At 42.7% G+C, this 27,057-nt stretch overlaps 2 protein-coding genes, 1 long non-coding RNA gene and 2 other non-coding genes across 5 annotated transcripts; 2 read left to right on the top strand and 3 right to left on the bottom strand.

Moving 5' to 3' along the window:
• Window positions 1-772: 772 nt before the first annotated feature.
• Window positions 773-8,576, bottom strand: CCT6A (chaperonin containing TCP1 subunit 6A). The gene is made up of 14 exons (XM_076354874.1): window positions 8,393-8,576; window positions 8,061-8,124; window positions 6,408-6,542; window positions 5,598-5,771; window positions 5,332-5,435; window positions 4,512-4,622; window positions 3,812-3,971; window positions 3,469-3,551; window positions 2,959-3,055; window positions 2,390-2,537; window positions 1,929-2,062; window positions 1,713-1,815; window positions 1,315-1,387; window positions 773-1,130 (listed from the first exon to the last, which is right to left on the bottom strand). Exons 1-14 carry the CDS (start codon window positions 8,524-8,526, stop codon window positions 1,058-1,060), a joined length of 1,593 nt encoding a protein of 530 aa, XP_076210989.1. The 5' UTR covers window positions 8,527-8,576; the 3' UTR covers window positions 773-1,057.
• Window positions 4,769-4,904, bottom strand: LOC143168521 (small nucleolar RNA SNORA15). The gene has a single exon (XR_012996732.1). It is a non-coding gene; the product is annotated as a small nucleolar RNA SNORA15 (small nucleolar RNA).
• LOC143168522 (small nucleolar RNA SNORA22) lies at window positions 5,904-6,035 on the bottom strand. Its single transcript, XR_012996733.1, has one exon. It is a non-coding gene; the product is annotated as a small nucleolar RNA SNORA22 (small nucleolar RNA).
• Window positions 8,076-12,975, top strand: LOC143168440 (uncharacterized). The gene is made up of 3 exons (XR_012996697.1): window positions 8,076-8,144; window positions 12,431-12,559; window positions 12,873-12,975. It is a non-coding gene; the product is annotated as an uncharacterized LOC143168440 (long non-coding RNA).
• A 5,930-nt stretch (window positions 12,976-18,905) lies between these two features.
• PSPH (phosphoserine phosphatase) lies at window positions 18,906-24,187 on the top strand. The gene is made up of 5 exons (XM_076354873.1): window positions 18,906-19,156; window positions 19,858-19,992; window positions 21,589-21,734; window positions 22,522-22,670; window positions 24,001-24,187. The coding sequence occupies exons 1-5, from the start codon at window positions 18,936-18,938 to the stop codon at window positions 24,109-24,111; spliced, it is 762 nt and encodes a 253-aa protein (XP_076210988.1). The 5' UTR covers window positions 18,906-18,935; the 3' UTR covers window positions 24,112-24,187.
• Window positions 24,188-27,057: the final 2,870 nt, after the last annotated feature.

Raw genomic sequence — 27,057 nt, 5'->3', positions numbered from 1 at the left:
ACATGGCAGTTACGCGTAAAGGTTGAAAAGCATTTCGTCTCCGCACGTGAAAAGCCTCCTGCTGCCGGGGCCAGCAACAAAACCAGCACCAGCCTTGAGGAATTTGAGTGTTCCACAAGCAGAAGCAGGTTTTTGGGGGGTGTGGTGGTGTTTTTTTTTTTTTTAAAAAAAAAAAAAAACAAAAAACCGTTGCTTTTCTAGTCATTCAGCCAGCCACCTGTGACTAGGGAAGGAAACTCCTGTCCATTAACATAACAAAGCACAGCTTTGTTATTAGGATTAGGGAAAATCACAGTAGGACTGCAGAAGCCTGTTCCCCTCCCATAAACCCAACCACCTCTTCGGGTATTGCTAGTTGTCCGTAAATAGTTTAATGCAGCAGTTAACACAATGGTGGATTTTTAACGCTGTTATGACAAGGATAATAACACGCAACACACTTCAAGCCACTGTGGAGTACGTTAACTCACTCAGTTCCATCTGCGAGCAAGCACAGAACTACGAAGCGATTGGCTTAATCCAGCTTTACGATGGACTGACCAAATTCCAGGTCTGAACCCACACCACGCTAGAAGCAGAGCCTTGAGCAGCATTTTCACAGCCCTCCTGCCATGGCAAGTATCAGAGTCAATAATGAAGTCCAGCACGCAGAGGCGGGAGTCAGAAACTGCAAATCAAGGCCTGTAGCCCACCACTGGTGACGAAGGCTGCGAGCAGAATGTTCAAGAGTTTGGCCCAAGAAAGGTAAAGTTTTAAATAACCAACACACATAAAGCACGGAACGTAACAGTTTATTGGGTAAAAAGGAAAGCAACTTCAGTTGTACACTTCAGTGAAATTAAAAATAAATAACTGATTTTTAGAGCCAAATATTTGAAGAGTTGCTAATATTTTGAGTGGCCATGTTTACCAAAGAGGGGCTGCTCGTTACAGCACAGTAACTTCCGTTGCTGGGCAAACCCACTACGGCTAAGAAAAGAGCGCCTTCGGGTGGATTTCTTAGACATTCCATGGGGCACTCCCAGAGATGACCACCGTCAATGACAGCAGACCCAACTCAGCCTTTAAGAGAGGACATTCCAGCTCGCATAATTTCATCCACCAAGAGAATGTTGCTAGCGATCACCGTGCTAGAAATATTAAATAAATATTGTTAGAATATCCATTTCAACGTAGTTCAAAGCCAACTCGGCTTCATTTCTGCCTTTCAAGACAGCTTCCTCTATGCGGGATCCCCTCGATTCCATATTACTCTATCAATTTCAACGATCAAACACCCATCGGTATTTAAAGTGAAAATACTGTAACATTTACCATGAATGAAGCAGTTGCTTTTTGACATTGTAATTATCCCAGATTCCAGCTGCTGCAGCTACCATTGGCTCACCTACAAAGTAAAACAATCTTTGAATAACCAGTTCACATAATTCAAAGTAAGACTTCCCGCTCTCTAACATCTGATATTACTTGCAACATCCAACGCAGTGTTAACTGTGTGCTTTATCTTCACAAAAAAACTTAACCAGAATGCGTTTAAGTACTACGGCATGCCAAGACTGCCCGCAGCACAGGACACCTGCCAAGGCATTCCACATAGCTTTTTATGAAAAAGGGTACAGCTTTCTGCATTCAGAGCAACTTTATTCTTCATGGAGCTGAGCCATGACAGTTTCTTACTAGAGCATCATCCCATTATTTTAGAAGATTCTTACCAGTGTTCAGATCAACTCCAGTGAGTTGCCCCGATTCTGCATGTTCCGTCTGAACCTTCACTAGTGTTTCCTGGGGATCGTAACCAGAGTTCTGAGCGAGAACCTTTGAGAGAACAGAGACATTATTTCATGTTGTTAATTAGAAGAGACCTCCAGCAGAAAAAGCAATGGGTCACAGCATGCTTTAAAGCCGCTTTATTCAGGAGTCCCTTATACCTTAGGAATGATGAGCAGAGCATCAGCAAAAGCTTGAACTCCAAGCTGGGCTCTTCCTTTTACATTAGGTTTATGCTTAACAAGAGCATTAGCTACTGCCACTTCTAGTGCACCTGCTCCTGGAACCACACATCCTGCAAGGGAAAACTCCACATTGAGACTTTGCAACAAGCACCTACTCCTATTTAAACAGTTAATTTTTAGTGTAGTTTCATCTCTTCCCTCATCCTTAAAAAGGACAGCTTGTACCTGTGATCTGATCAGGTAAGTACTTACACAGTTATCAACCACTTGTAGAACACAAGGTGTCAGAACAGTAACTAAAAGCACTTCACACTGAAATACACTTAGCTTGGTGTCTGACTGCATCGGATACCAAGGAAGCTGATACAAAATTCACTGATTTTGAGATGAGTTTCAACAGAAGATCCTTAACATCACTAAACAGAGCTGAGACTTACCATCCTCAATAGCGTTTTTAACAGCACGCAGACCATCTCTTACTGCATCCTTGATTTGTGTGAGCGTATGCTTATTTGGTCCCCTGATCAACAGGGTAACAGAGCGGGGGTTGTCACATTTCTCAATAAAGGTGTATTTCTCTTCACCCTGTAGAACAGGGTTATGTGTTCATGTCATACATTCGCTTAATCAACATACACACATAATTAAAAAAAATTGAACAGACACTTTCAGATTCAGTTCTGCACTAACAGCACTTCAAGAAGTGACGAGAAGCAGCAGAACCTTGTTTCCGTTCTCTCAATTTTACAGATATTAAAAGCATAATATGGAAATAACAACAGGAAAACACACTATGACAAGAGCAAATAACCAGGCAGATGTTCACATACAAGTGCTGTTCACGTACACTGGGATGTGAAATGCCTCCAGCCTTTATTCATGCTCCAGTGTAGCTCTTAAAACACTGAAGAAAAATCCATGCACGGACATACCAAGACAAAAGAAGAGCTGGCATCAAGTGAGGCGTATTTAACCTGGCTTCAGCTGAAAGCTTAGTCCTACTCACCAGTGTATACTCATAGACAAGCCCTGCGTGTCCCAGACAGTCAGGAGTGAGATCCTCCACAGAGTTCATGGCAGTACCGCCACATGCAAGGGTCAGTCTGAGAGAGAACAAATACAGCTTGGCACTTGCTTTATATTAAGTAAAATCTGAAGTCACTAACATAACAACAGTATTTCAGCACGCAGAACACTGCACTTCCTAGGCTTGGAACAAGTTTGTTTCTGTTCATGAAAGACCTCTTCACAAAAATAAGCTTGTACAATTAAGTCTCCTCTATAGGTGTCTACATCCGAAGCATATCGATAGCTCAAATTCCTGCATCACTCCATGTGCTGAACTGACATTTCTATGGTTTGTACAAACTACCCTGAGTTACACCTTTAAGAGCTGGACAGATTGAAGTGGACTTTTTAGTGCAAGTCCTTGAAGGTGGATTCAAGCCAGACTTGACTCATTGTTCGAGTTTGAAAGAGCAAGTTATCTTACCCCCTCCTCTCCCCAGGAACTGACCTTTCCATGTTCCTCCTTTTAGCTCTCCGCAAAGCAACTATTCCTTCTTTTGCAAGTGCATCCAAGGAAAATGGGTCAATTCCCTAGAAACAAAGAAAAGTGACCATGAGTATAAAGGAAAAGCTAAAAACACCCTCCCTTAGTCTGACACTAATGAGTAAGTTCTTCCTCAGGGCTCAAAGAAGATCTCAAGAAGGAACTGTACGCACATATTCAAAAGTACATCAGCCTAGATTTAGCTATTTCTGAAGAACTGTACCAAGTGAGTCAAACAGCACACGGCTTGCCAAGAAAGCCAGCATTTCAGATTAATTTTTCTAGTTAGTTATACCCTTCATCTCACCTTCTGGTTGATCACAATAAATCCTTTATCTGAATCACCACAGACTCTTCTTTTCAAGTCTATGATTTTGTTCACTCTGTCTTCAATGAACTTTCTTTCTGCTTTCACTAGCTTCTCTCTCTCTTCAGCACTTTTATAGAAGAATCCAGAGCTCACCTCTCTGAAGGAGAAAACAAAAACAAAAAAGCAGTAACTAACTATCCTCTGTGCTGTAGAAATAAACTTAAGTATAAGGAATCAATCCTTTCAGCTACATTCTAAAAAAATAAAATAAAAAAAAAATGAGAACAAACAAGACACACACCCCCGAAACCAGCATGCAACATGTAGCTGTTCCTGCTCTCTAGTTCAGAGCTCTTCCATTTGAAACTGAGCGAACTCTGAAGTATATTTAGATGTTTGCTCTAGAATATAAAATTATGCCTAAGAAAGGAAGGACTTCCAGCCTTTCTTCAATGAAACAACAAAATAAAAACAACTACGAAGCTCTGCCTGACAAAGACATTTTCTCAGCCACCAGCTTCCCCTTTCCAAGAACAGACTGCAGGAGCATCACCTCTTCCATTCCACCTTCTACACTACCTGCCTCGCTCTAGAAGAGTCTATGCAGTCCTTTCAGTTCTTATTTAGACACACCTTAAATAAAAGTCTTCTAAGACAGGAGCGTTTTCCGCTCCTCACCTTATTGCTGTGTACTTACGTTTTCTCATATTCTAGAGATACATTGCAAGTAAGAACATAAGCATCTTCCACTCTTTTCTTCATGTCAGGATGACGAGCACCATGATCCAAAACCAGCCCCCTAATCAGCCTGAGAGATTAAAAAGCATTTTGCGTGTCAACATACACATACAGAAAATACACACTTCATGGAAGTGCAGACCACCCAGAGAATTGACAGTGCAACTGGTCAAACACGAACTGCCTGTGCACTTGTGTTGGGAGTAAACGACAACCATGTATCCCACTTCCAAGGGCATGCCCATTCTCATATAAAAAGCATACCAATCGGAGTGTGAAAAAGGAATTTACTCTGGCATAGTGTCTGACTGCATTAGCTACTGAGGAAGGCTAGTGCAGAATTCGTCCATGCCACTGAGGTAAATATAAAGCCTATGGAATATCCAGCCAGATGACAACAATCCAGTTTCCATTTATCGAATGCCATTTTGTACTTGTAATGAACAGATACAAGCCTAAAGCATAATCAAGCCACAGACACTATTACTAAGAAAAAAGTATTTATTCAACATTGTTATGTAAAAGCCTAAGCCAGTGTTAACCTTTGCTATTCAAAAATCTCATCAGGGAATCAAGTTCAGTGACTGGGGAACTTCTGCTGTCTAGGTAACTTATGGCTAAAATCTGTATTTCTGCCTTTCTTTCACCCCTTCCCTAGTAACTCTTCTAGTGGTAGCTTTAGGACACCCAAATTCTCCTAAAAAGGAAACAAAAACCCCACAGACTACTCAAACGTCAGGGCACCATTAAAGTGAAGCTCAAGGATACTCATTACTTACGTTGTGTCAGTTTCTGATTTGTGCTTCATCTCCATAATCTCTACCATGTGGAGGTCAATAGGCTCATCCGGTTTTCTGACTGTCAAAACAGAATCTACTACAGCCTGGAATAGAGAGGAAGGAAGAAAAAGCCCCAAAACGACCATTAGTCTTCCAAAGTGCAAGTTCACATCTTTCCATCCACCCTTCACTCAAGTAATGATCACAGCACTTTAAAAGCTGGACCTCTTCACACAAAAAGAGGCAGAAGAGACATGTACACTTACCTCTGTTAGGATGTCAGCAAGCTCGGTATGAACTTTAGTACGGAGGGATGTTCTGGCAACATCTATAAGGGTCTCCCTGTCCATTTCCTTGGTTACTTTGACCTGCTCCAAAACTTCAAGTGCTTTTTCCTTTGCAATCTCAAATCCTTCTGCTACTATTCTAGGGTGCAAACCCTAATGCAAGGAAAGAAGGAAAATCATTAGACAATAGAAGACAAAATGGTACTTTTTCACAAATAGAACCTGTGGTTTCAACATTCCATGTAATGTCAAAACATAGGGAATATGCATCCCACAAAGACAAGAAAATGTACTGTCCTTCTGAATACATATAAAAGGAATGCAAATCCTTCCAATGCAGAGGAAAAGTACAGATTATTCTAGCACAGAATTGAAACCAAGGGAACTACAAAGCACACTTGGGTGTTCACTGTGCAATATGAATGCCTATTCTGTAACTTACAACATCCAAAATACCTAATATGAGGGAGGATCTCCTTGTTAACATACAAGTAAAAGAAGTGATTTAACTCACACAAAACAGACAAAAGTAACAGCAGTTATCAGATAAAACCTTATTAAAAGCTACAGTATCCACAATAAGCGGTTTTGATTTTGAACAAGTCTTAAGTCCTCCTCTCCAGCTTTTCCCCATTTGACAAGTTCTGTAATGCACTCATTTTAAGCAGAAATACATATTCATTTTCACGTTTGACTTATGAGTATTAAGCATTAAACACAAAACAAGTTGAATGGTCTCAGATGAAGCTTTTAACTTGTCCACCTACGAAAGCAATACTGCATACATACCTCAGAAATATAGAGGTCTGCCTGCTTTAGGAGTTCTCCAATGATCAAGACATTTGAAGTGGTACCATCTCCAGTGATGTCATCTTGCGCTGTTGCTACTTTTGCTATCAAGGAGGCTGTGGGGTGTTGTATTTGCTAAACAAAAATAAGAAGCTGAGCAGTAAGCCTCACTGCACTGGTACAGGAAGCAAGCAATCTGAAATCAGCTTAACAAAATATTTAAGGACTAGTCGATGTTTTCATGATTCATGTCAATTTGGCAGGTTTCAACAAGTAACACCAATTAACAACAACGATCACTTTGACAATAGGTTGATTGAATTAATCCATGTAACACTATTTCCCCCCTCAGATTATGCATCTATACACAAAAATGTTAAGTGCTAAGAGCCAAACTAGCCCTCAACTCATGAACTTGACAGAGCCCTTTTCTCCTTTAGGCAAAGGATGCACCATCACAACTAGACTGTTGCTGGTGCTAAAACCAGCATGTTTAGGGGTTAATTTCGGAATCTCTGCACGATCAGTGCTGTACATACCCTACCTGGTTTGCTATTTCTTTGGCAGTTTTACTCATTCTTATGAAACTAAAGAACATTCAACTAGTTTGTTGCTTGTCAGTTCCTCTGATAAGTAGTAACATTTGGTGTTCCAGCTATGGACATCATTCCTGTCTGGCCAAACTTCACAACCACCACACACGACCATACGTTACTTACACAAGTCAGCCTCTTAAATTTATGGAACACGCACATCACTTAGCATCTCCAATGGCTGACTGAAGAGTATTTTAACAGTATTTTAACCTACAGAACAGTATCCAGGTTGGTGCTTGGTAACTGTACTAGAGCGAGGTAAAATCAAATGGGACCATTTATACTGTCGTTTAGCTTTTTACCATTTTTTTTTTTTTAAAGTACTACCTCTAGTGTCAAAGAACTGATGTAATGAATTCTTCCTGTTTGCCAGATCACTGCGTATATTAACTTCGATACTTTATGCTGAATTACAACAGACAGCTAGTAGAGCTAAATACTCCACCACAGGCTGTGCCCACCCAGGGGGGATGCGGGCACGCTGCAAGCCGACAGCCCCAGGACCCAGGGCCCACGGTGGGCCCAGCCACGCCGCCGGTCCCCAGCACGTGAGACCCCACGGGGTGACACCAGCCCTCGGGTAACCTTCACCCCTACAGGGGGGAAACCGCGATACAACCCCAGACGCGATGGGAAAGCAGTATGAGCTGCATCCATCAGCCAGATTTAAACACTTTCCAAGCCCATGAAGAATTCATGAAGAACTCTGCTGTCTTAGGCCTGCTTGAGTACAACAGAAGTATGCTGCGTCCCGTAAGCAAAACAGAAAGCGAAAAAAATGCCAATATAATTAAACAGTTTATGTTTCCTTTTTAATTGCCAAATTAGCACACAAACTTTACTGACCATCTACCAAGCTGCACTTATTTACCTTCCTCCCGAGGGACATTTTCCCCTCAACGCACAGGGCTAAATATCCCAGAAACGCAGGCCGGGGGCAGTAGGGGACGCGGTCCCCCCTCAGCCACAGGCACTCTAAGGGAATACGAGCAGGCTGCTGCAGTCCCCCCACGGCTCCCCAAGGTCCCCACCCCCCCGCGGGCAAGAACCAGCTCACCATTTCCTGCAGCAGCACGTTGCCATCTTTGGTCAGCTTGATGTCTCCAGCTCCCGACACCAACCTGCGGGCGACACGAGGCGGGTGAGCAGGCCCCCCCCCCGGCCCCGCCACACGTGCCCGGCCGAAGGCCCGCAGCGCTCCCTCTCCATTCATTCAGCCCCACCCGGCCGGGCGGCCTCCGCCTTTGTTCTCCGCCGCACGGCGGCAGCAGGAACGGCGTCCCGGCCTCACACGAGCCTCCCCCCGCCTCTCTCCTCACGCTTCCCCTCAGGCCGTAACGCCCGCTCGCCGCCCCAACCCCGACGGGAGGTGCCGGGGGGTTCCCTCACATCTTCATGGTGCCCTTGGGGCCCAGGTTGGTCCTCAGCACGTCCTGGAGCCCGCGGGCCGCGCTGATGTTCACCGCCAGCGCGGCCTGGGCACGGGCCACCTCCGCCTTAGGGTTGAGGGCCTTCACCGCCATGGCCACCGCTCCGCTCCGCGTTGGACCAGGCCGGGCCGGGCCGGGCGGGGCGAGCCGAGCGCCGCAACGAGGGGCGGGGACAGGGCAGGCCGCGCCTCCCCGCCCGCCCCTTCTAGAACACTCCGAGGCGCGCGCGCGCCCATTGGCCCGCCGGCGCGCCAGCCGCGTTCCCATTGGCTGCGGCGCCTGTCGCTCCGCCGGCCCGCTCCCGCCCCGCCGCTGAGGCGCCGGTGGGGCGCGGCGGTTGGAAGCCGCTGGCTCGTGTGGAAGCGGGCGCGGTGGTTAACGGGGAACGCGGCCCCCTGCGGGGGAGCGGCCGGTGGGGGCCGGCGCTCAGCGCGGTCAGGCGATGCGTGTGTGCACGAGGCCTTCGAACGGGCAGGGTCGCTCGGCCGTTAGTCCCACCCACTCATGTGACAGACACCCCTGGCAGGTTCGTAGAACCGTGAGAATAAATAATTAAACCCGGTGATTTAACATTATGTCGATAGAATTAATAGTTAAGCAGACCGGATTAATAATCAAAATGGTTCTTGCTAAAAATTCAGTTGAGGTTAATCAAAACTCGTTTTCTCTTAATACAGAAGCTGCTGTGTGGGCTGCCAGGGCCTGCACAGCCACCACAGCACAGCCCCACACGCCCAGGCCTGTCCTGGGCCTGAACCCTTCACAAGGCTTTCTAAGCATGGGGGATGATCTCTCCCAAGGCCACGCAGAGGTTTCCCATGAGGCCTGGGGAAGAAAACGAGAAACACTGTTGAAGTCAAGGCAACCTTGATGGGTGCTGGAAGCGTTTGGCCTACGTGGCCTGTCAGGGCCCAGTCCTTGAGGCTGTGAAACATTTGCGTGTTACTGTCTTTGGGCTCTGAAATGGAGGACAATTGACAGTTTCCCTTGAGAGGAGCTTGAGAAGAAAGCTCCTGCCATGGTTCCTTACACACACCGTGGGCACAGATTGAACCAGGTTTGGCTCCCACATTGTCCTATCTGGGCTTGTACCCCCAAACACCCATCTGCTGCATCTAAGCAACTGGCAATATCAGACATGACACAACCCTCTTGTTATTTCACATATTTCGTAAGCAAGGTGCCTGCTCCCAGAATAATGATGGCCTGTGGCTGCAGAGGTGTGCCAGGGAGATTCAGGCCAAGCGGTTTTTGGTGTTCCTGCAGCCCATCTTCCCTGGAGGGTGCTAACCCCCAGCAAACAGGGACAATTGGCCCCGAGGCGAGGATTTTGTCAGTCTTCGGTACAGAGAAGAAAGACAGCCTCCCCCAACGCTCATCCACCAGGCGTGAGGATGACACAGGGTAAATCTCCCCCACTCCGTCCCACTCTTTGCAGCAGGGAGCCCTGGATGCAGCCCTGGATGCCGGGCTTCGGCAACCCACTGTAGTGGTGCTGAGCAGCAATGCAATGGGCTGTTCATATTATCATACCACTTCCAGTAGTAAAGTCTAAGCCTGCTGTTGGGTACAATTTTGTTGCACAAGCGTTTTGGGGGAGCTTGACTGAAACAGTTGGTGAGTTTCAAGTGTCAGGGCAGACTCACCAGCCTCAATGCTTTTGCCAGTAGGCTATGGCACCTTCTGGGAATCTGCTTGGGTGAGGATCTCAGATTTCTGGGCAAAACACCATGCTGTGCAGGAGGACTCCCATGTATGGCCTGTCAGTCTGACTTGGCAGGTCTGGAGGGGACAGCTGTTAATATGCTTGGGTTTCTGGTTTTTAAACGTTTTAGATGGAGTTGGTGTTTGAACATAATACAACACAAGCTTGGAGCCTTTTTGTTTAGCTGAGCAGCGCATATATCTTGTGAAATATTTTAATGCTGACTCTTTAGTATAGTGGCTGGGCTTTCTGTTCTGTTACTGTAATCATTAGAAATAAAAATTAAACATTGCAAAATGCAGGAAATTACACTTGGCATTTCATAATTGGCTCTAGAACTCTGTTAATGTTTAATCTTCACTTTTGTTGGGATGCTACCGGCTTGCTGAAACTGTAACAAAACAAAACAAAACACGCCAACCCAGCCCTGAGGGGCTGCAGTGCTAGTATTTGTGGCGCCTAGATGCAATGCCCAGTTAAAACACCTGAATCCCCAGCTCTGCCCTGGATTCTGTAGCCCCCAGGTCACACACAAATATTTTGCTATTCTTGCTTCTCTGCTTTGTAATTTTTTTGCCTTGATCCTCTCTTGGGGCTGTTCTCGGCAGAGGGCAGCCTTGTCAAACCCATACGCAAACCAGCGGGCATGTTGTATTTTATGTTTTTCTTGCTGCTGTTCTGTGACCCTCGTGGGTGATGTCCTGTGGAAAGGCGGGAATTTTCCATCCTAAACACCTGCGATGTGTGGGGCTGGTTGCTGACAGTGATATGGCCGTTCCCCAAGCAGGTTCAGGTTTGTGAGGGGAATTATTACTGTGAGAAAATAAAGCAATCATCCTGGCAAATTTTAGTTTGAATTTTAGATGGGTTTTTTGGGAAAAAACGGAAAGCCATTTTCAAAGACATTCTAGTCCTTCGTGTAGGTGGTCTCTGCTTTTTGTACAAAAGGAGAGGTTTCATAGTCATGTACAAGAGTTAGGTGCTGTGCTTGTGTTGACAGTCACACATCCATGTGAGCTGTGTTTTTCACTCCTCAACATCCTCTTAAAGCTTCCAGGCAGAACTCTCTGTGTTTCTTTCCTGGATCACATGTCTGAGGATAGTTATTTTATGGTATAGTAACATTTCTCATTAGCATTTTCACATTAAATCCCCATTTTGCAGCATTTTTCAGACATCAGGACAAGCTTTTCTACATTTTTCAGTCTTAGCTGTAGTTGTTGCATTGTTCTGCATCTTTGGTTTTAATGCATAGTAAAAATACAGGGCAGATGCTTACTAGGCCTAAATTGTCCTTTGAAATGAATGGATTTACAACAAATTACACCAGATTAGAATCAAAATATTTAATTGAATTACAACCAACGTGTCTGTTAAACTAAGCCAAATAAAAGGAATATCCTTCATGAAATATTCAGCAACAATTCTCTTAGTCAAATCATGCACTGCTTATCTTGGCAAAAAAACTTCTGAGATTCTCAGTAAAAGCAGTTTTCTTTCATCTTTATCAAGATCTGTTTTCATTTAACCTTATTCACAGAAATGATTTCTAAATCTGTTTTAAAAACATACTGTCCTGCCACGATAAAACTAACAAACAGGACCAGACAACAGTGAACCATGTCACCAGTTTTGCAGCAAAGGGGCTTGGTACCAGCTTTTCCTGACACAAGAAGTTACTAATAGATGCTCATGTTGACAAACAGTCATGTACTGAGAACTTCTGAAAAAACATAAAGGATGAGATGGGAGGAGAGGCACACAAGGCTATTGATTTTAATTAATGCATGTAATTTTGAGGGCTAATACTGCCAGAATTGCAAAAGAGATCATGCATAGAATGTGACTGGTGCATCCAGTGGTGCAGAACGGTCTTTCAAGACAGGCAGCAGTCATAAGACCCCTATCACAAGCGAATGAAAGAAGCTAAATCAGCTAAATCTGGCTTTCTTGACCTTGAACCAAACAACCAGCTTCATAGTTCTGGGTTGGCAGCTTCCCATTTCCTAACCAATGTCCACAGTCATGTCTGAGGGAAGCTCTTCCGTGGGATGCCAAAACACGAGCACAGACAAGTTTTGCAATTTTGCTGTTGCTTTTGACAACATTGCATTTGGGGAAACAAAACAGAGCCTTCTCATAAGCAAAAGTTCTAATTTTGCCTTCAAAGCTTTTGATGAATTGTGATTTTTTTTGTGTGTAACATTGCACACTCTGATGCACCGAGTAACAGCTTAAGCCAAAATACAATATTGCAGTCTTAACTCACAAAACCTTTCATCTCATCCACAGTGAAAGAAAACAGTGCCCCTGCCTTGCCTCTGATTTCACGCCAAGAGAAGCTCCTGACTGCTGCTTGTCAGAGCCCCTCCTCGGCTCTCGTCCCTCGCCCTCCCGTGCTGGCGCTCTGCGTGGAGCAAGGTGAGTTTGCTAAGACCTGTCTTGTTCTCCATGCCTGTGGCACGGGCCAGCTGACGGGTGAGCAAGCTCCCCATCATCTTGTGCAGGGTCTGCTCCCTGCCAAGCCGTGCCTACCCAAGCTGGGGGCGCCCCAAACTGGGCCCGAGCGGCTCCTCCCCCGACGTAGGCAAGGTTACACCTCTCTTCCCTACGCCTGTCAGCGAACAGCTGGACTTCTCTGGTTACATGTGTGCAACCATTTAAAAAAAACATCCAGGCTGGCTTACTCAGCAGATTATAAAAGAGTGATTTACAAAATGCGGCTTTCTTCCAGATCAGCCCGTGCCGTTGTATTTATGTGACTGAAGGTCTCAGCTGATCTTCTTTTCTTGTGCAGCCAAGAGGTTTGCAGCAGCAGCAACAGCCACGGCCAGTACAATACTGTAAGTCACTGGGAATGTTTTTTTCTCTCAGTTTGGAAGGGGTTGGTGTTTGGCATATCAGATCCGTAACACTTACCATATTTTTCTAGCATAGAAAATGAAGAGTCTCTTCTGCTGGGGCTGTGACTGTACTGCCCTGCAAGACGCAGCAGCAGTGTGGTGCCTGTTTTATAACAGCAGCATGAATGAATGATGCAATCATGCAGGGGGAAAGCATCATCATTTTGTCAGGACAGGCACGAGTGGATTGGAGAGTTGGGAGGTGTATGTCAACATCCATCAGGTTCCTTCTAGCCCTTTTCAACTACTTTTTAAAAGGTGCTTAAATAAATTCACTGTTAGGCACTGCTGTTCAAGTATTAGTGTATAGCTGCAAACAATTAATCTCTTGACTTGCATACAGGTTTGTATTACTACCTTTAAAAACTGAACTGAAAACCAGGAAGTGTGAAGCAAGCTTAGTGAGGTTAAGGACTGAATCTTTCTATTCTCGCGCTGAAAACCACAGAAACTCACAATTATGGATGGATGGGTTGAACTTTTAAAGAGTAGTACTTGCAGGGATATAAACAGCAGTCACAATTTGCTTAAATATAACTAATCTGCTTAAATGTATCCCCTTTCCTCTGAAGCTTTCAAAACATATTGCTAATACTGAGAGTTAAACCTCAGCATAGAAAAGCCGTATCACTATATTACTCCCATTTTACAGACATAGGACTAGAAACAACAAGGATTAAGTGGTTTGTTTAAACTAATACCATGGAAACACTCCTGAGCAGGACCACTCCTGTAGTGGGAACAGGTCCCGAGAAGTGTTTCAAGAACTATTTTCTCCAAATCCCTTACTCTAAGCAGCAGTTTCCCTTCAATGCAACAGAAACAGTTTAATGTGGTCGCATTTCTGTTAATCTCACTGCATGTTCAATGCAATGTTACTCTGCTGCAGGAATGTATCTTGGAGTGTATCTCAGTGAAGTGCTCACTCTCCCCTTGTTAAATGGGAAAGTGAATCAGAATCAGAAACACCAGAAACTGTTTGCAAATTAGGATATCCCCAAGTGATCTGTTTAAAAAGATATTTTAGGTAATATTTCATTAAGATTCACTTAATCTTCATTTTTTCACAGCAATAAATGTGAACATAATACAAAGTAGCAGCGTGGCAGCACTTCTGAAAGCTGGAATATGATAACAAGTGAAGTCTAGTCACAATGAGGATTTTGAGATCTCGTCAAGATCTCATCAAAATATACCAGCCCCAGAATACCTGGAGTTCTGAGTACCATTTACTTGTTCCTTTTGCATTATATGCAGCAGATACTGCGGATGTTTCAGTTTTTCACAGTGTGGCAAGTGCCCTTCTTTGAAGGGTCAGCAAACAGAAAACATTTCAGTTGTTTTCCTTTGACACGTGGTCTTACATAATTCCTGTGCTCGCTTCTGTGACTCCACCCTCTCTGTTACAAAACAGAACTATTTCTTGTGGAAATGCCGTTTTTTTTCCCAAATGGCCTAATGAAGTACTTCATAGTCTGGAAGCAAGGAGATCGCATGGGAATTCCACTTTTCCCTTGTGACTTCCTTTTTCTCCATCTTTATCTCAAGTTTCACCCTACCTCTCTCCCTCTGTCACTCTCTTCTTGTGTCTTCTCTAGTCACTTCTTTGCCCATTGTTTATTCTCTTCCCCATATTCTTTTTTTCAGCTTTTCCCCACAATATTTTATTATCAGACCTGTTGAAATGTTTGCTCCTTGGATGCTTTTCCAGCTTGCAAATAATAGGATAGGGATAGATTACCTATCTGAAATTCAATGGCAGAAAGATCAGGGATTTTCTACGCATGTTTTTCATATGGAGACAGAACTTATTATTTGTGGGAATTTCTTTTTTCTTACCATCTCATTAAAACATTGACACATTTAAGCAATCAGATGCCCTGTATTTCAGAGTAATTTAATCTCTGCCAACTGTAGAGGCCTATACCACTCTGGAACAAAAAATTGCTGTTCCCTTACTACAGCTGGTAGATATTTGTCCATAGAAAGGTTTTACACAGCTTCAGTTCTTTTTGCTCATGTTTCCAAGTGACACCTACCTGTGGAGAAGCTACTGTGTCTGTCCTTATTTCCTATGCGCACTTACCTGGAGGTGAATTCTAGGCAGCTTCCTGGTGGATGACATGCCAGGATAGCCCAGTGAAAATTCTGAGAACAAGGGAAGGAGCAGAACCTCTCCTGCTTGTATTTCTCCCCACTCCTGTTGCCCATTACTCAATCACTAATAGCCTTGCCTTATGTTCTCATCTACATTTAGGGCTGGGAAAAAACATTCACAAGTTACTGAAATTGGCATGTTACCATTGGAGTGGCATTCGCCAGCCCTTGGAGTTGATGGTGACCCCTGGAGCTCTTCCAACAAGGGCAGAAGAACCTTATTTCACTCCATGTGAACCACCTTTAATTCCTAAAAATTGCTTTCCCCACCAGCAAGACTCCCTGCAATAGCTGAAGCTTCCTTCATGGGTTCTCCTTTTTGCTCCTGTATGAGCTTCCCTACTTTACAGTTCATCACAAGTTCTCCAACATGTGTAATGGTACATTAGCCAAAACCAGGTCTGTGTTTTCCAGGGCTCAGTGCCCAGCTATAGCAGAAAGTGGAAAGATTTTAGCAGGTCACAGGCCAAGGGAGATCAGGAACTACTGATGGTTTCTGCATTTCAAAACACAATTCTCCCCTTCCAACTTGTCATTTTTAGGCACCATAAACCACAGCTTGAAACTCTCTTGAAAAAAGTTATTGCATGGAACAAAGAGAGGACAGGGTTAATTCCAACCATGGCTGCACAACTAGTATCCGTAATTCTTCCTCTAACTTGTCTATTTGTCCATCAAAGTGCAAAGGCCACCACAGCAGTGGTCTTGTCATTGTAAGGAGCATCTAGAAGGGAAAGGAGTATGGAAATGTGGATACCAGGGAGAAAGAAAAGTTAATGTCTCTTCCTTCCTGCTCCCAATGTGTGTTTCTAGCGATAACATTTTTCTCAGAGAGATTAAAATTTTGAAGACACGTATCCAGAAATATATTTCAGGTTCTCACCAAGAAATCACATCACAGTGCGGTGTCCCCACACAGTGACATTGCATCATAATGTGGCAATGTTGCAGTGCCTCAGGTTAGCATGAGGCAATGTGATGGCTTTGCGTAATAAAGAATCAGTGTTGGAACACCGTGATGCAAATGTCACGCCACAGTGATGCAACAAGTTTGTCCAGTAGAGCAAATCTTTAAAATTGGCACCAAACCCATGGCTGAATTTTTGGTAGACTTTATAATTTCCAGTAGGCTGGAAAAAATTAACGCTCTGCCATTTACAAGATGTTAGTGGATGGGGTTTTTTTTAATTGCACTGCACAAATATATCTAGCAAATGGCTGTCAAGGCCTGCCCTGAAGTCAAAGTCCTCCTGCTCAGAAAATCAAAATCTTCCACTGAAAATACAAACGCAGTGCTGTGGAGTCAATGTCAAGTCAAGGCTAACGCAAAGTAAACTTGGAATTCACGTGTCACCTGTCCACCTACTGCCGAGTCTTAGCTCAGAAACAGTCTCTGTCAGAGGGAAGTTTTTGTGTCCATAGTCACTTAAGTGAGAGAGGTTTCTCTTATGTGCCGTGCTGATGGCACATGACTGTATTTCTTATTTGTACAGTGCAGTCTTTATAGAGGAATATAAAAAACCATGTGCTGTCTGCAGCAAATAATTCTTTAGCGATGCTTCTAAGGCTAGACCAGAGTTTTACAATAGGTCCGTGCATGGAAGAGCAGAGACCTGTCAAACTATGGTTCAGTCCTTGTTTCTGCCCTTCCCAGAGGTGGAGTTTGTAAAAGCCCTTTTCTGCACTATCTCCTCTTTACTGCATACCCACTCACCTTTGCTTTCTGGCACACTGGGGAGGTTGAGCCCAGGCTCTGTCCTACCTTCCCACACCTGAACCGAATGCACAGGAGGGAAATATGGGCTGGGTGATGCTTTCCCATTCTCACTCACACCTGCGATGCAGATGAGTACTGAGGAAGCTCCTGTGTCACATTCTCGGCCTTGGGCAAAAGCCACGAACCCACTTTGGTTACTATAGCAGTGTGTTCACACCAAAAACCTCAAGAATAGCTAGAACGACCCTCTCAAACAGTACTGTTTCATGGCTGCCTTTGGATAGCTTTGCCTTTAATGTGACTTCCTCTCTCTGTTGCTTGCTATTTCATATCTACCTGTTTGTTAAACAGAGATTCTCTCTTACAGATATGGCTCTTAGCTGTTCACAACAGGTTTCACCACTTAGGTTTGGTGGCTTCATTTATACAGACTTTTACCTTTCAATGAAGGACTGGAGTATTCTCTTTTATTCTATACACATGAACAGATAAAAGATGAGTGTGTGTTCTATACTTTTTTTCAGTGATTATGGTAATTTTTCGTAAAGCCTTTTGTATCCCAGTATTCACCATACGGTTACTAGTCGTGTGAATAAAACCAAAGGTTCCTGTTCCTGCTTTGACCATTAACTATTTAGCTGTGACCTCTCAGTGAGCACACAGGTCACCTCAGAAAACAGCACTGGTGCTTACCATGTGTGATCCCTGGATGACTCCTGTCTGGCAGTGAGCTACATCAGTACGGATCAGCTCCTGTACTTTTCCACAGCAAAGTACATAGGGATCATTTTCTCCATCTTCACTGAATGTCTTTTGTATCTGGGGGTGCAAAGTTTGTCCAAAAAGGGCAAAAAATAAATGTTTTGTGGGAACTTGTGTGAGTAAGACCTCTCACCATCAAACTTCACATGATATATAGGAGAAAAATAAATTAGCTTAGTGAGAGGAAAACAAAAGATGAAGGTATATAACGTGATGAAGGTATGTAACATGCTGTTCGATGGTATTTTTTCCCCTATCCCAGAAAAAGAGAGAACCTGCTACCCAGACCAATTACACAAGACGTGTTCTGAGAGGAGTCTAGGAGATTAGAAGAGACAACCAAACAAAAGCTTTTACAGAAATCTGGGAAATGGTATAGATGGAAAGCTGAAAGATTATTTACCAATCTAAATGTACAGATTGGTAAATAGTGAAGTCCACACAATTCCCTTATGAAAGGCGAAGCACAAGGTGAGCAGGGTAGAGTAAGAAAATACCTGATTAACACTTTGTGCTTCTGATCTGCAGAAGAAGTAGTGCTCAACAGCACTTTTAAGTGGACAGATATAAAAGGGAAGAAAATAAACTTTTGTCAGGCATTGTAATGGAAAAAGTTGTGTCATGATGTTGTGGTATCTTAAGGCATGAGTGAAGTTCCCAAAGCCCAAGACTTTATTGGGTTTTATAAAAGACTAATTCCCAATGCTAATGGCCAAATCTTCTATGCCTTCAGAGATGATGCGAATATTTAGTTTATATTAATCAGGACATAGAAAAGGATCTAAACCTTCATGATTTAGGGACAACCACTCACTGATAGGTTTAAAATAGTTATGTCTACTGCGATCAAGCAAATCCTTAAGGGATGGGTGTCTTTTACTATCTCCTGGAGCAACTAATTTGACACACTAGACTGGGTCTGATGAGAAATCAAGATCCATCTGAGTGGTGAGGGCAAGATGAGACAGAGAATTGCAAGTCCCACACAGCAGTTGGCTGTCTGATGGTTCAGCAAATGCCAAGTATTACAACCTTGAACCCCATGTGAACATGAATGGGCCGAGCCTGCAGAGAGCAAATCAGCAACTGACAGGGCTCCACAGCCCACCTGTAACGTAAACTGAACATCAGTAGGCAGCAACAGGAGAGAGCAAATCAGCAACCGAGCCAGACCTCCACCACTGCTCACACTCTTTGATAAAAGCTGGCTACCAGGCTGTGCTTGTCCCTACTTGCAAGAACCAGATCAGTTGTGCCAATGGCTCAAGACGGAGTGCAGTACTGTCACTTAGAGAAAGACTTTATCTTGTCCCCTCACAGTAAGAAGGTTCCTAAAAGGATGGCGTCCCTCTTGGAGATGAAAGAAATCTTCCGCAATGCTGATGCAGTATGCTTTGATGTGGACAGTACAGTCATCAGGGAAGAAGGCATTGATGAGCTTGCGAAATTCTGTGGAGTTGGAGATGCTGTCGCAGAGATGTATGTATATTTGCTGTTTACTTCATAGGAATAGTAGTAAAAAATAAGCATGGATAAGGTTAATCTGTGACAATGAATTTGCAATAGGGATTAATTCAACTCTGTCATAGAGATTATTACAGTTTAAAAAGGATTTTAGGAATAATAAGTGGAATTAATGCATAATGAAGTAACTTCTTTTGGAATTGTGAAGCCACTCAACAAAACTATACTGACATAAATTCTCTAATGTAAATTTCTTTGATAGACTAAGATCAAGCCTCATTAAACTTGGCTAAGTGCTAGCAAACCTTATTATGAGATGGAGGGGAGAGGGGACAATTCTCTTAACACTTCTCTGAGGCTGATGTTGTTTCCACTGAAGCTTGTAGCAAAAGTTCTGTTACTTTCAAAGAGCAGCACCTGGGCTGCCGTTTAGGGATACTGGTCCCAGTGGCTCAGATGCACTCAGAGGGAATGAAGCAGTTTTCCTTTGCCTCACTGGTTCTCACAAGAGCTCCAATCTGTGGAGATCTTCTACCAGTGGTTGCTACCAATCCTTGCAGTGTACCAATCTTCTCCTTTACCACACAGATATGGTATAACCTAGAACCTATGGTCTCTTACCTTGTTCCTTGTCATTCTTCTTTAACTAACTGGTCTTGGGAGAAGCCTCAACTTCTTAAGCATCACCGATTTGTTTTCTCTGGATCACAATTTAGGACCCGCAGAGCTATGGGTGGCACTGTGACATTCAAAGCAGCTTTAACAGCACGACTAGGTCTCATACGTCCCTCCTATGAGCAAGTGCAAAAACTAATATCTGACAACCCACCTCAGCTAACACCAGGAATAAGGTAAGAAGAATTTCAAATGATCCAATGAAAAAGTCTTCTGCATGTGGCATAGATCAACAAAATTCTGTGATGTTACTGAGGCTGTAAGACCATAGAGCTGGTTTAGATTGCCTTCCTACTCCATTTCCATGTTGCTTGTGTACAAAGCTTATATCAAGAGCTTATAATGGCCTGAGTCCATGTCAAGTGGCTAAGCATCCACGTAAAAAGAAAAGCCTTAGGTGTTAACTGGCATTTTGGCTGGCAAGCTCAAATTCTGGCTCAAGGATTAAACGGGCATGGAAAATAATCTGTTCAATCACATCTGGTTTTTGATGAGTGATGGAACTGGGAGGAGATTTAATACCCAGTATGAACTACTGGCTTGGTCTATTCTGCAATTATATTACCTCTCTCTTACAGTTCTGTGTGCAGTCACACCTCTGGACTCAGCTTAGGGGATCCATTGTTCAGAGCTACCCATCCTGTACTGAAGTCCCTAAAAAAGTATTAAAAAATCATTAAGGGGAAATACATATATATGTGTCTATTCATTCATCCTTGGGTTTGGAATAAACATTAACTATTTAAACTGAAAAGTTTTTTCCTATTCAAATTGTTTCAACAATCGGAAAGAATTTCCTTACTACAAAACCTGGCCATAGCTCCAACTCTAAAATATTTTTAGCACATACAGTAGTTTTAGACGATATTGTGCTTGTATTTTCTCCTTGAAATGAAGCACATGCTCCGCTTTTTCTGTAGAAGGCATAGCTCGATATAACTACAAAGAGAACATTGTTTCCTTTAGAATCACATGATTTTTCTTTTCAACCCTTCCCTTTCTTCCTCCTTTTCTGTGTAGCTTGCTTTAAGCCTCCACTTTGCTTTTTAGTATTTAGCATTTCTGCTGTTACTGCTACCACTTCTACTGCTCAGCATTGTTGCATGCTGATCTTCCCGCTTCTAGAGCCAAATCTTGTAAAACTTTTAACTGCCTTCAAGCCCCATTGACATTAACTGGGTCTGAAAACTGCTACTTTTTTGATTCCTTTTCTGTAGCTGGTGCCCTCTTCTAAAGATGGCATTGACGTCCAGTGTCTGGGGAACCAACTCCAAGTTAGAAAATGTTTGCACTTCGCACACTTTTCAGCCCACTTTTGCATTTTGGTGCAGTGGCTTTATCTCCCCCACATCCCCTACTTTTTTCTGCATTATAAATTCATTTTCTTGCTGTTGTTTTACTTCACTTCAGAAAAGAATCTGAACTGGATCTGCTCTCATCTGTTCAAGGGAACTAATGTGAACAGTATGAAAGTGTAAAGAAAACATTTCTAGGGAGTGCTTGTTTCTGAGCAACTAAATACCTGTTTGTCTCTAGACATGATGGTTTTGTTCAGCTCTTTTCAAGCAAGGTGTATGCACAAACTTGCAAGGGAAAGAAGGAAAAGCTTTGGGCAGCAGAGATGGATGGAGCTGGAAAGCAGCACACATCCTAACTAAACTGGAATAACACAAAGTATGGGCAGTCTTTTTTAGGAAAGATGTATTTTAACTTTCTTGTTATCCCTAGATGCTGCCAGGCACTCACACTTGGTGACTGCTCTTTCTTCTCAGGGAGCTGGTGAGCAGACTTCATCAACGAGGGGTCCAGGTCTTCTTGGTCTCGGGGGGGTTTCAGAGCATCGTGGAGCACGTGGCCTTGCAGCTGAACATTCCAACAGCAAACGTCTTTGCCAACAGGCTGAAGTTTTACTTTAATGGTGAGATGCCCTTAAAGTCTCTTTTCTCTGCTAATGCCACTTTTTTTGGTTCAAACTGTCAGATATTGGGCTACAGATACTGTCCAGCCTACATGACCTTGTTACCAATCCAGCTAGCTCTAAGTAGGAAAATTGCAAGACCTTACCAAAAACATGAGTTCAGGTCATTTTCCAGACATAGGAAATAGAGCTGTAGTTACTTTTTAATTGCAAGCTGTGCCAAAGGTAAAACCCGTTACAGCTGCTGACAGCAGGGTTTCATTTTCTCTTGCTCCTTCAAGTTAAAAGAGTTTATTACACTTACCTGCTTTCAGAGGCAAACTTCACTTTCAGTGACTTTGAGGTACGTATGGAGACCGATGTACTTTAGTAGAGCTGCTCTGGACTTTAAGCTAGTGTAATCAAGCAGAACTGTAGTTAGTGAGGTTGTTTCTTACTCAGTGTTTCACACACTATCTATACATCATACTGGATGCTGCTTTTGAAATGTTTACACCAGAATGACTGGACCAGAGTGACTGGGAATGGATTTGTAACACTACCCATACAGGGTTTCTACGTTTGCCTTAGCATTTCAGCTCTTTGAAAATATCCCCACTGAAGACTTGGGTAAAATCCTACTTTTTACGTTTACCTTCTAATTACTTTTTTGGGATGCTGATATTGTGAGGCTTACAGGACTGCATGTAATTAGCTGTTTTCTGAAGTGAAGACCATAGGCATATCTCTTTCTTCATTTACAAGAAAATATGCTATGTGTCTAACTTGTCCTTCCACTGTGTTCTAGGAGAATACGCAGGATTTGATGAAACACAACCAACAGCTGAATCAGGGGGGAAAGGAAAGGTTATTACTCATCTGAAGGAACAATTCCACTTTAAGAAAGTAGTTATGATTGGAGATGGAGCTACAGACATGGAAGCCTGTCCCCCTGCTGTAAGTATTAAAGAACTGGAATCTAAATTCCTTTTGAGCAAATCCTTTGGGGAAAAAAAAAAGTGTGGTTTGAATTCTTTATAGGACTTCAGGGAAGATCTTTAGCACTTCCCACAGCCTAAAAGAGATCTGTGTAGGTAATTTTCCTCTAGAAATCCTGCATCATGCAATGGTTGATTTCTCTCAGTTCAAACAATCTCAGTAAGGGTGTCACCCTCTAAGCGAGGATGCTGGCTGGGTCTAGCAGGACTGTGTAATAGTCTAGCGACCTGTCTCAAATCAAGCTGGTATTATCATGTCTACCTTTCCCCTCTATATCTGCACAGTAAGTGCTTGCTTCTGTGCAGAGGTCTTACCCTGCCAAGATCCTGGTTCTGAACGCTGGTTAATGGTGCTTGGCATGAAGGTCTGGCACAGATCTGGTGCACGTTTACCTGATATTGGCCTAGCAAGAGGGTTCATCTCACTGTACAGTGATGATACCTTTGAAGATATCAGCCCTGACAGGGTGAAATAATAAAAAAATGAATAGAAAGACAACTTTTATTAATGGTCATTTCAGAGAGGAGAGATCTTAATTCCATCTCCCCTTTAGCGCCTTTCTCTACATGGAAGTACCCCAATACCCCTTCTTCGCCAGTGCTGAAGGACAGATATCCCAGTGCATGGAAATGCACAGGAACAAACTCTGAGAGCTATTCTGATGTGAGTTACGACAGCTGGTCCCTTAGTATTAAATATGTGCACGACCAAAGCAGCTTAGTATTTGCTGAGTGCTTTCCACCTGAAGGCAAAAAAGCAGCAGTGGAAATTTTGAACACTGCACTTTCACTGCAGATGGTTTTCTAAGATGTAGAAATGATGATTGTTCCTGGTTAATGATTGAAGATGTGGTTAATGTTTACTTTTGGTATCTATCAAATGAGGTAAACAGAGTTAAGATAAACAGTATACACATAATTGTGAGATGCTGCATGCATGTTCGAATGTTAACTCATTCTTGAATAGTAAGGCTTTATGTTGCATCACATTTACATCAGATTTTCAGTAAAATCTCAGATCTGAACAATCTTGGAAGTTACAAGGCAGAGAGATACAACTTTCCTATTGGAACAAAACTCTAATAACCAAAGTGGTGCAAAATTAAATGTTAATGAAGTTCTTGTTAATAAATTTGAAAAATGAACATGCAAAGTAAAAGAGGGGAAGAGGCAGGGAGGAAAACCGTAATTTTAAAAACCAATCTTAAAAACAAACGTAATTGCTAAGAAGCTCCGTTCCTTACATGAGACTGCAATAATATATGTGCCCATTCTTTCTGTTTTGCCAGGACTGCTTCATTGGATTTGGAGGAAATGTAATCAGAAAGCAAGTGAAGGAGAAAGCTAAATGGTACATTACTCACTTTGACGAACTGCTAAAGGAACTGGAAGAACGATAAATTATACAGTAAAATAATATATTTAACAACTATAAATCCATTATACAATGCAATTAAACATATATTTGTTTGCAAAGTTGTGTTCTGGATTTTTTAATGATTCTGGGTGTTGGGTACCTTCCTCTCTGGCCTGAAATTTGTGTTGCAAATGGCACCATTCTACTCACATACTTTGTAATGAAAACGATAAGATTTTTTAAACATCTTTTCCAAGGTAGAAGATGTCAGTTGATTATTCACTCACAAGTGAAGACCAAAGGTAGGAAATTATCAGTAAGTTAAAAATACCTTAATGGATTGGCCCCTGGTCAGTACTGCATATCTATTGTTTCAGAATCATTGAAGCTAATACCTCTACTTATTTTGGGTGGCAAAAGAAGAATAAGGGGGCCACAAATGAGAAGTTTGTCTAATCAATAATAATAATAATAATAATAATAGTAATAATAATAATACCCAATAATATAGTCTAAAAGGTAAACGGTACGGTAAGTACTTTCCATTCCGAAGAATCTCAGAGTTAGGTTAAGCAGTGAATGGATAGGTAGGAAACATTACCAAGTATCTCTGATTTCATTGAAATATGGCTACAGGAGAACCCGAGATGTCATCTGTTACTCAATATCACTGTTACTCAACCTGTAGTCTGAAAGACAGGAGATGCAAGCAAATCTGAGATATATGCAATATTCATCAGTGTCCAAGAAGCATATTTTAAGGTGAATGATATAGTGGTTCCCATACCTCATTAAAATACTTTAAACTAAACTCCAAAATGGTGATTTTGTAAAATGGTCACACTGTTCACTTAACTGTTTTATTTATTTAACAATCCCCCACATCAACCTGTAACTGGATGGAAGCTAATTCATCAACCTTTAAAAAAAATGGTCTACTGATTAAGAAAATACTGTGAAACTTGTCTAGTCTCTTCCTCTGCCTCAAGTGTGGATCAACCACCCTTGAACTGTTTGTGCTAAAAATGCCTCACCTGTTCTACGTACTTCTCTGAGCTTCAGCTAACGAATCCTAGTTTCTTAAGGATTTGTCTCTTGTGGCTGCAGTGTCTGATCCAAGAGGGTCCTTATGCAGAACATACTTGATAAATGCTGCCTTTTTGTCAGCAAGTTCCTGACAACTCTTCAGAGGATGTCTTTTTAACCAGCTTTGCTGACACATCATGGTACTTTTATTTCCCTGGCTTTTAAGAATCCCACCTCTGATAATGTGAAAAGCTTTACTAATGTTAAAACATATGTCACATCTTCCACTTCCTTCCATCCACGTAATACCATCACAGGAGAAAGATGGGTAGATATGACGTGATCTGTCCCGGAAAAAAATCCATGCAGGCTCTTATGTTCTGGGTGCTTACAAACAGTCCCAGTATTTTTCTGGAAACTGAAGATCAGGCTGAGTGCGCCAATTCTCTTCCATCCCACAACATATTTCATAGATAGGAAGAGAAACAAGGGATGTGCCTACCCTCCAAAAGCTCACACTGTCTCCACAACATAATCACAGGTTTTCACAACTTGCACTAGATTTCCTTAATTTAATAAGATTAAATCAAGGTGCAGTGAGAGAGCTCCTGTCCAATTGTTTAAGCATCACCAACAGTTAAAATAAATACTGGTTCTGTCCATTCTGCGACATCATCAGAAAGGATGATGATAGGGGAAAGAGGCGTTAACAAAGCCCCAGAAAGTGATGAATGGCAGCTCTCAGTGATGCCATCTAATGTTTTTAGGAAAAAAACTGAGGCAATAATTGCTTGAAGTTACAACAGCATTTAAATACTAGAGAAGTAGAAGGGTTAAAAGAAAACAAATCCAGAAACAAACTTACGATGGCTTTTTAGAGAAAGGCAAGACATACAAACAGCTATAATGAATATCTGTATCCAGAGTTTAAAAAACTTCACAAAAGCCAAGACAGACAATAGTTGGCAGGCTGCTCCCCAGAACTCTTCTGGGGGTATTAAAGATGATCTCTTTTAAATTCTTCCTGAGAAAAATCTCAGCCAGCTCCAAGAGCAGCTCATGTACAATCATGCTTTTGTTTAGTCAAGACTGCACGAGTAGAACAAGTATAAACTCTTTCTGCTCATTCAGTGTGTTCCTCTGCAATTCTACAGTTATGAAGCAGAAGTGTTTCTATTTGCTGCAGTTTTCTATTAAATTAAAAGGCCACAAAAAAACCCCAAACCCTAACATCCAGCTAATCAGCTATAGCTACAGGCCCTGATCCTACAAACACTGTGACACGCTTCATTTCAAGTATATGTAATTTCACTAATGCCACAGTCAGAAGACCGTGCAGGAGGTTCTGTGCCATAGAGATGTTAACATTCACGGCAGAATCTTCTGCCAGTCTGAGTGCTATGGAAACATGGTGTTGTGCCAATGATTTCCCAAGAGCTCTTTAGGTCTGACTGGTTTGAAAAAAAAAACCACCCCCCTTCCACTGGGCAAATATCAAGCCTGACCTCTAGTCCAGGAGGTAGCAAAAGGATTACTTAGCTTAGTCAGTGGCTAAGCTCTTTTGTCTGTAAAATACTGGAAAAAAATAGGAGGGAATAAAGCAGCGTGAGGGAAGTTTCAATGTTACAACCAAGCTACCAATTTACCTGAACATATCTCATCACAGTACAGCAAAGTCTGGAGAGCAGCACACGTCAGGCAAGTAATACCTGGTCTTCAGGCAGGTCTCCTGACTAAGAGCATGGGGAGGCACACCGCTTCATATAAAGCCTTTTATTTTAATGCGATTATCCAGTGAGGCAGAATTGCTTTAAGTTATATATTCAATTTGCATGAGGGGACTTCTTAATAGAACAGTTTGCAGTCTTTTCTAGGAAGACTACAGGACAACTGAACTTGAGTTTTAATTGTGTCTTCATTACAGTGGAACAAGAATTGATAATTACCAGAGACCCTTCCAGGC

The sequence above is a fragment of the Aptenodytes patagonicus genome, chromosome 17 (assembly GCF_965638725.1).
Source record: "Aptenodytes patagonicus chromosome 17, bAptPat1.pri.cur, whole genome shotgun sequence".
NCBI lineage: Eukaryota > Metazoa > Chordata > Aves > Sphenisciformes > Spheniscidae > Aptenodytes > Aptenodytes patagonicus.
This window is presented reverse-complemented; position numbering and strand designations above follow the sequence as displayed.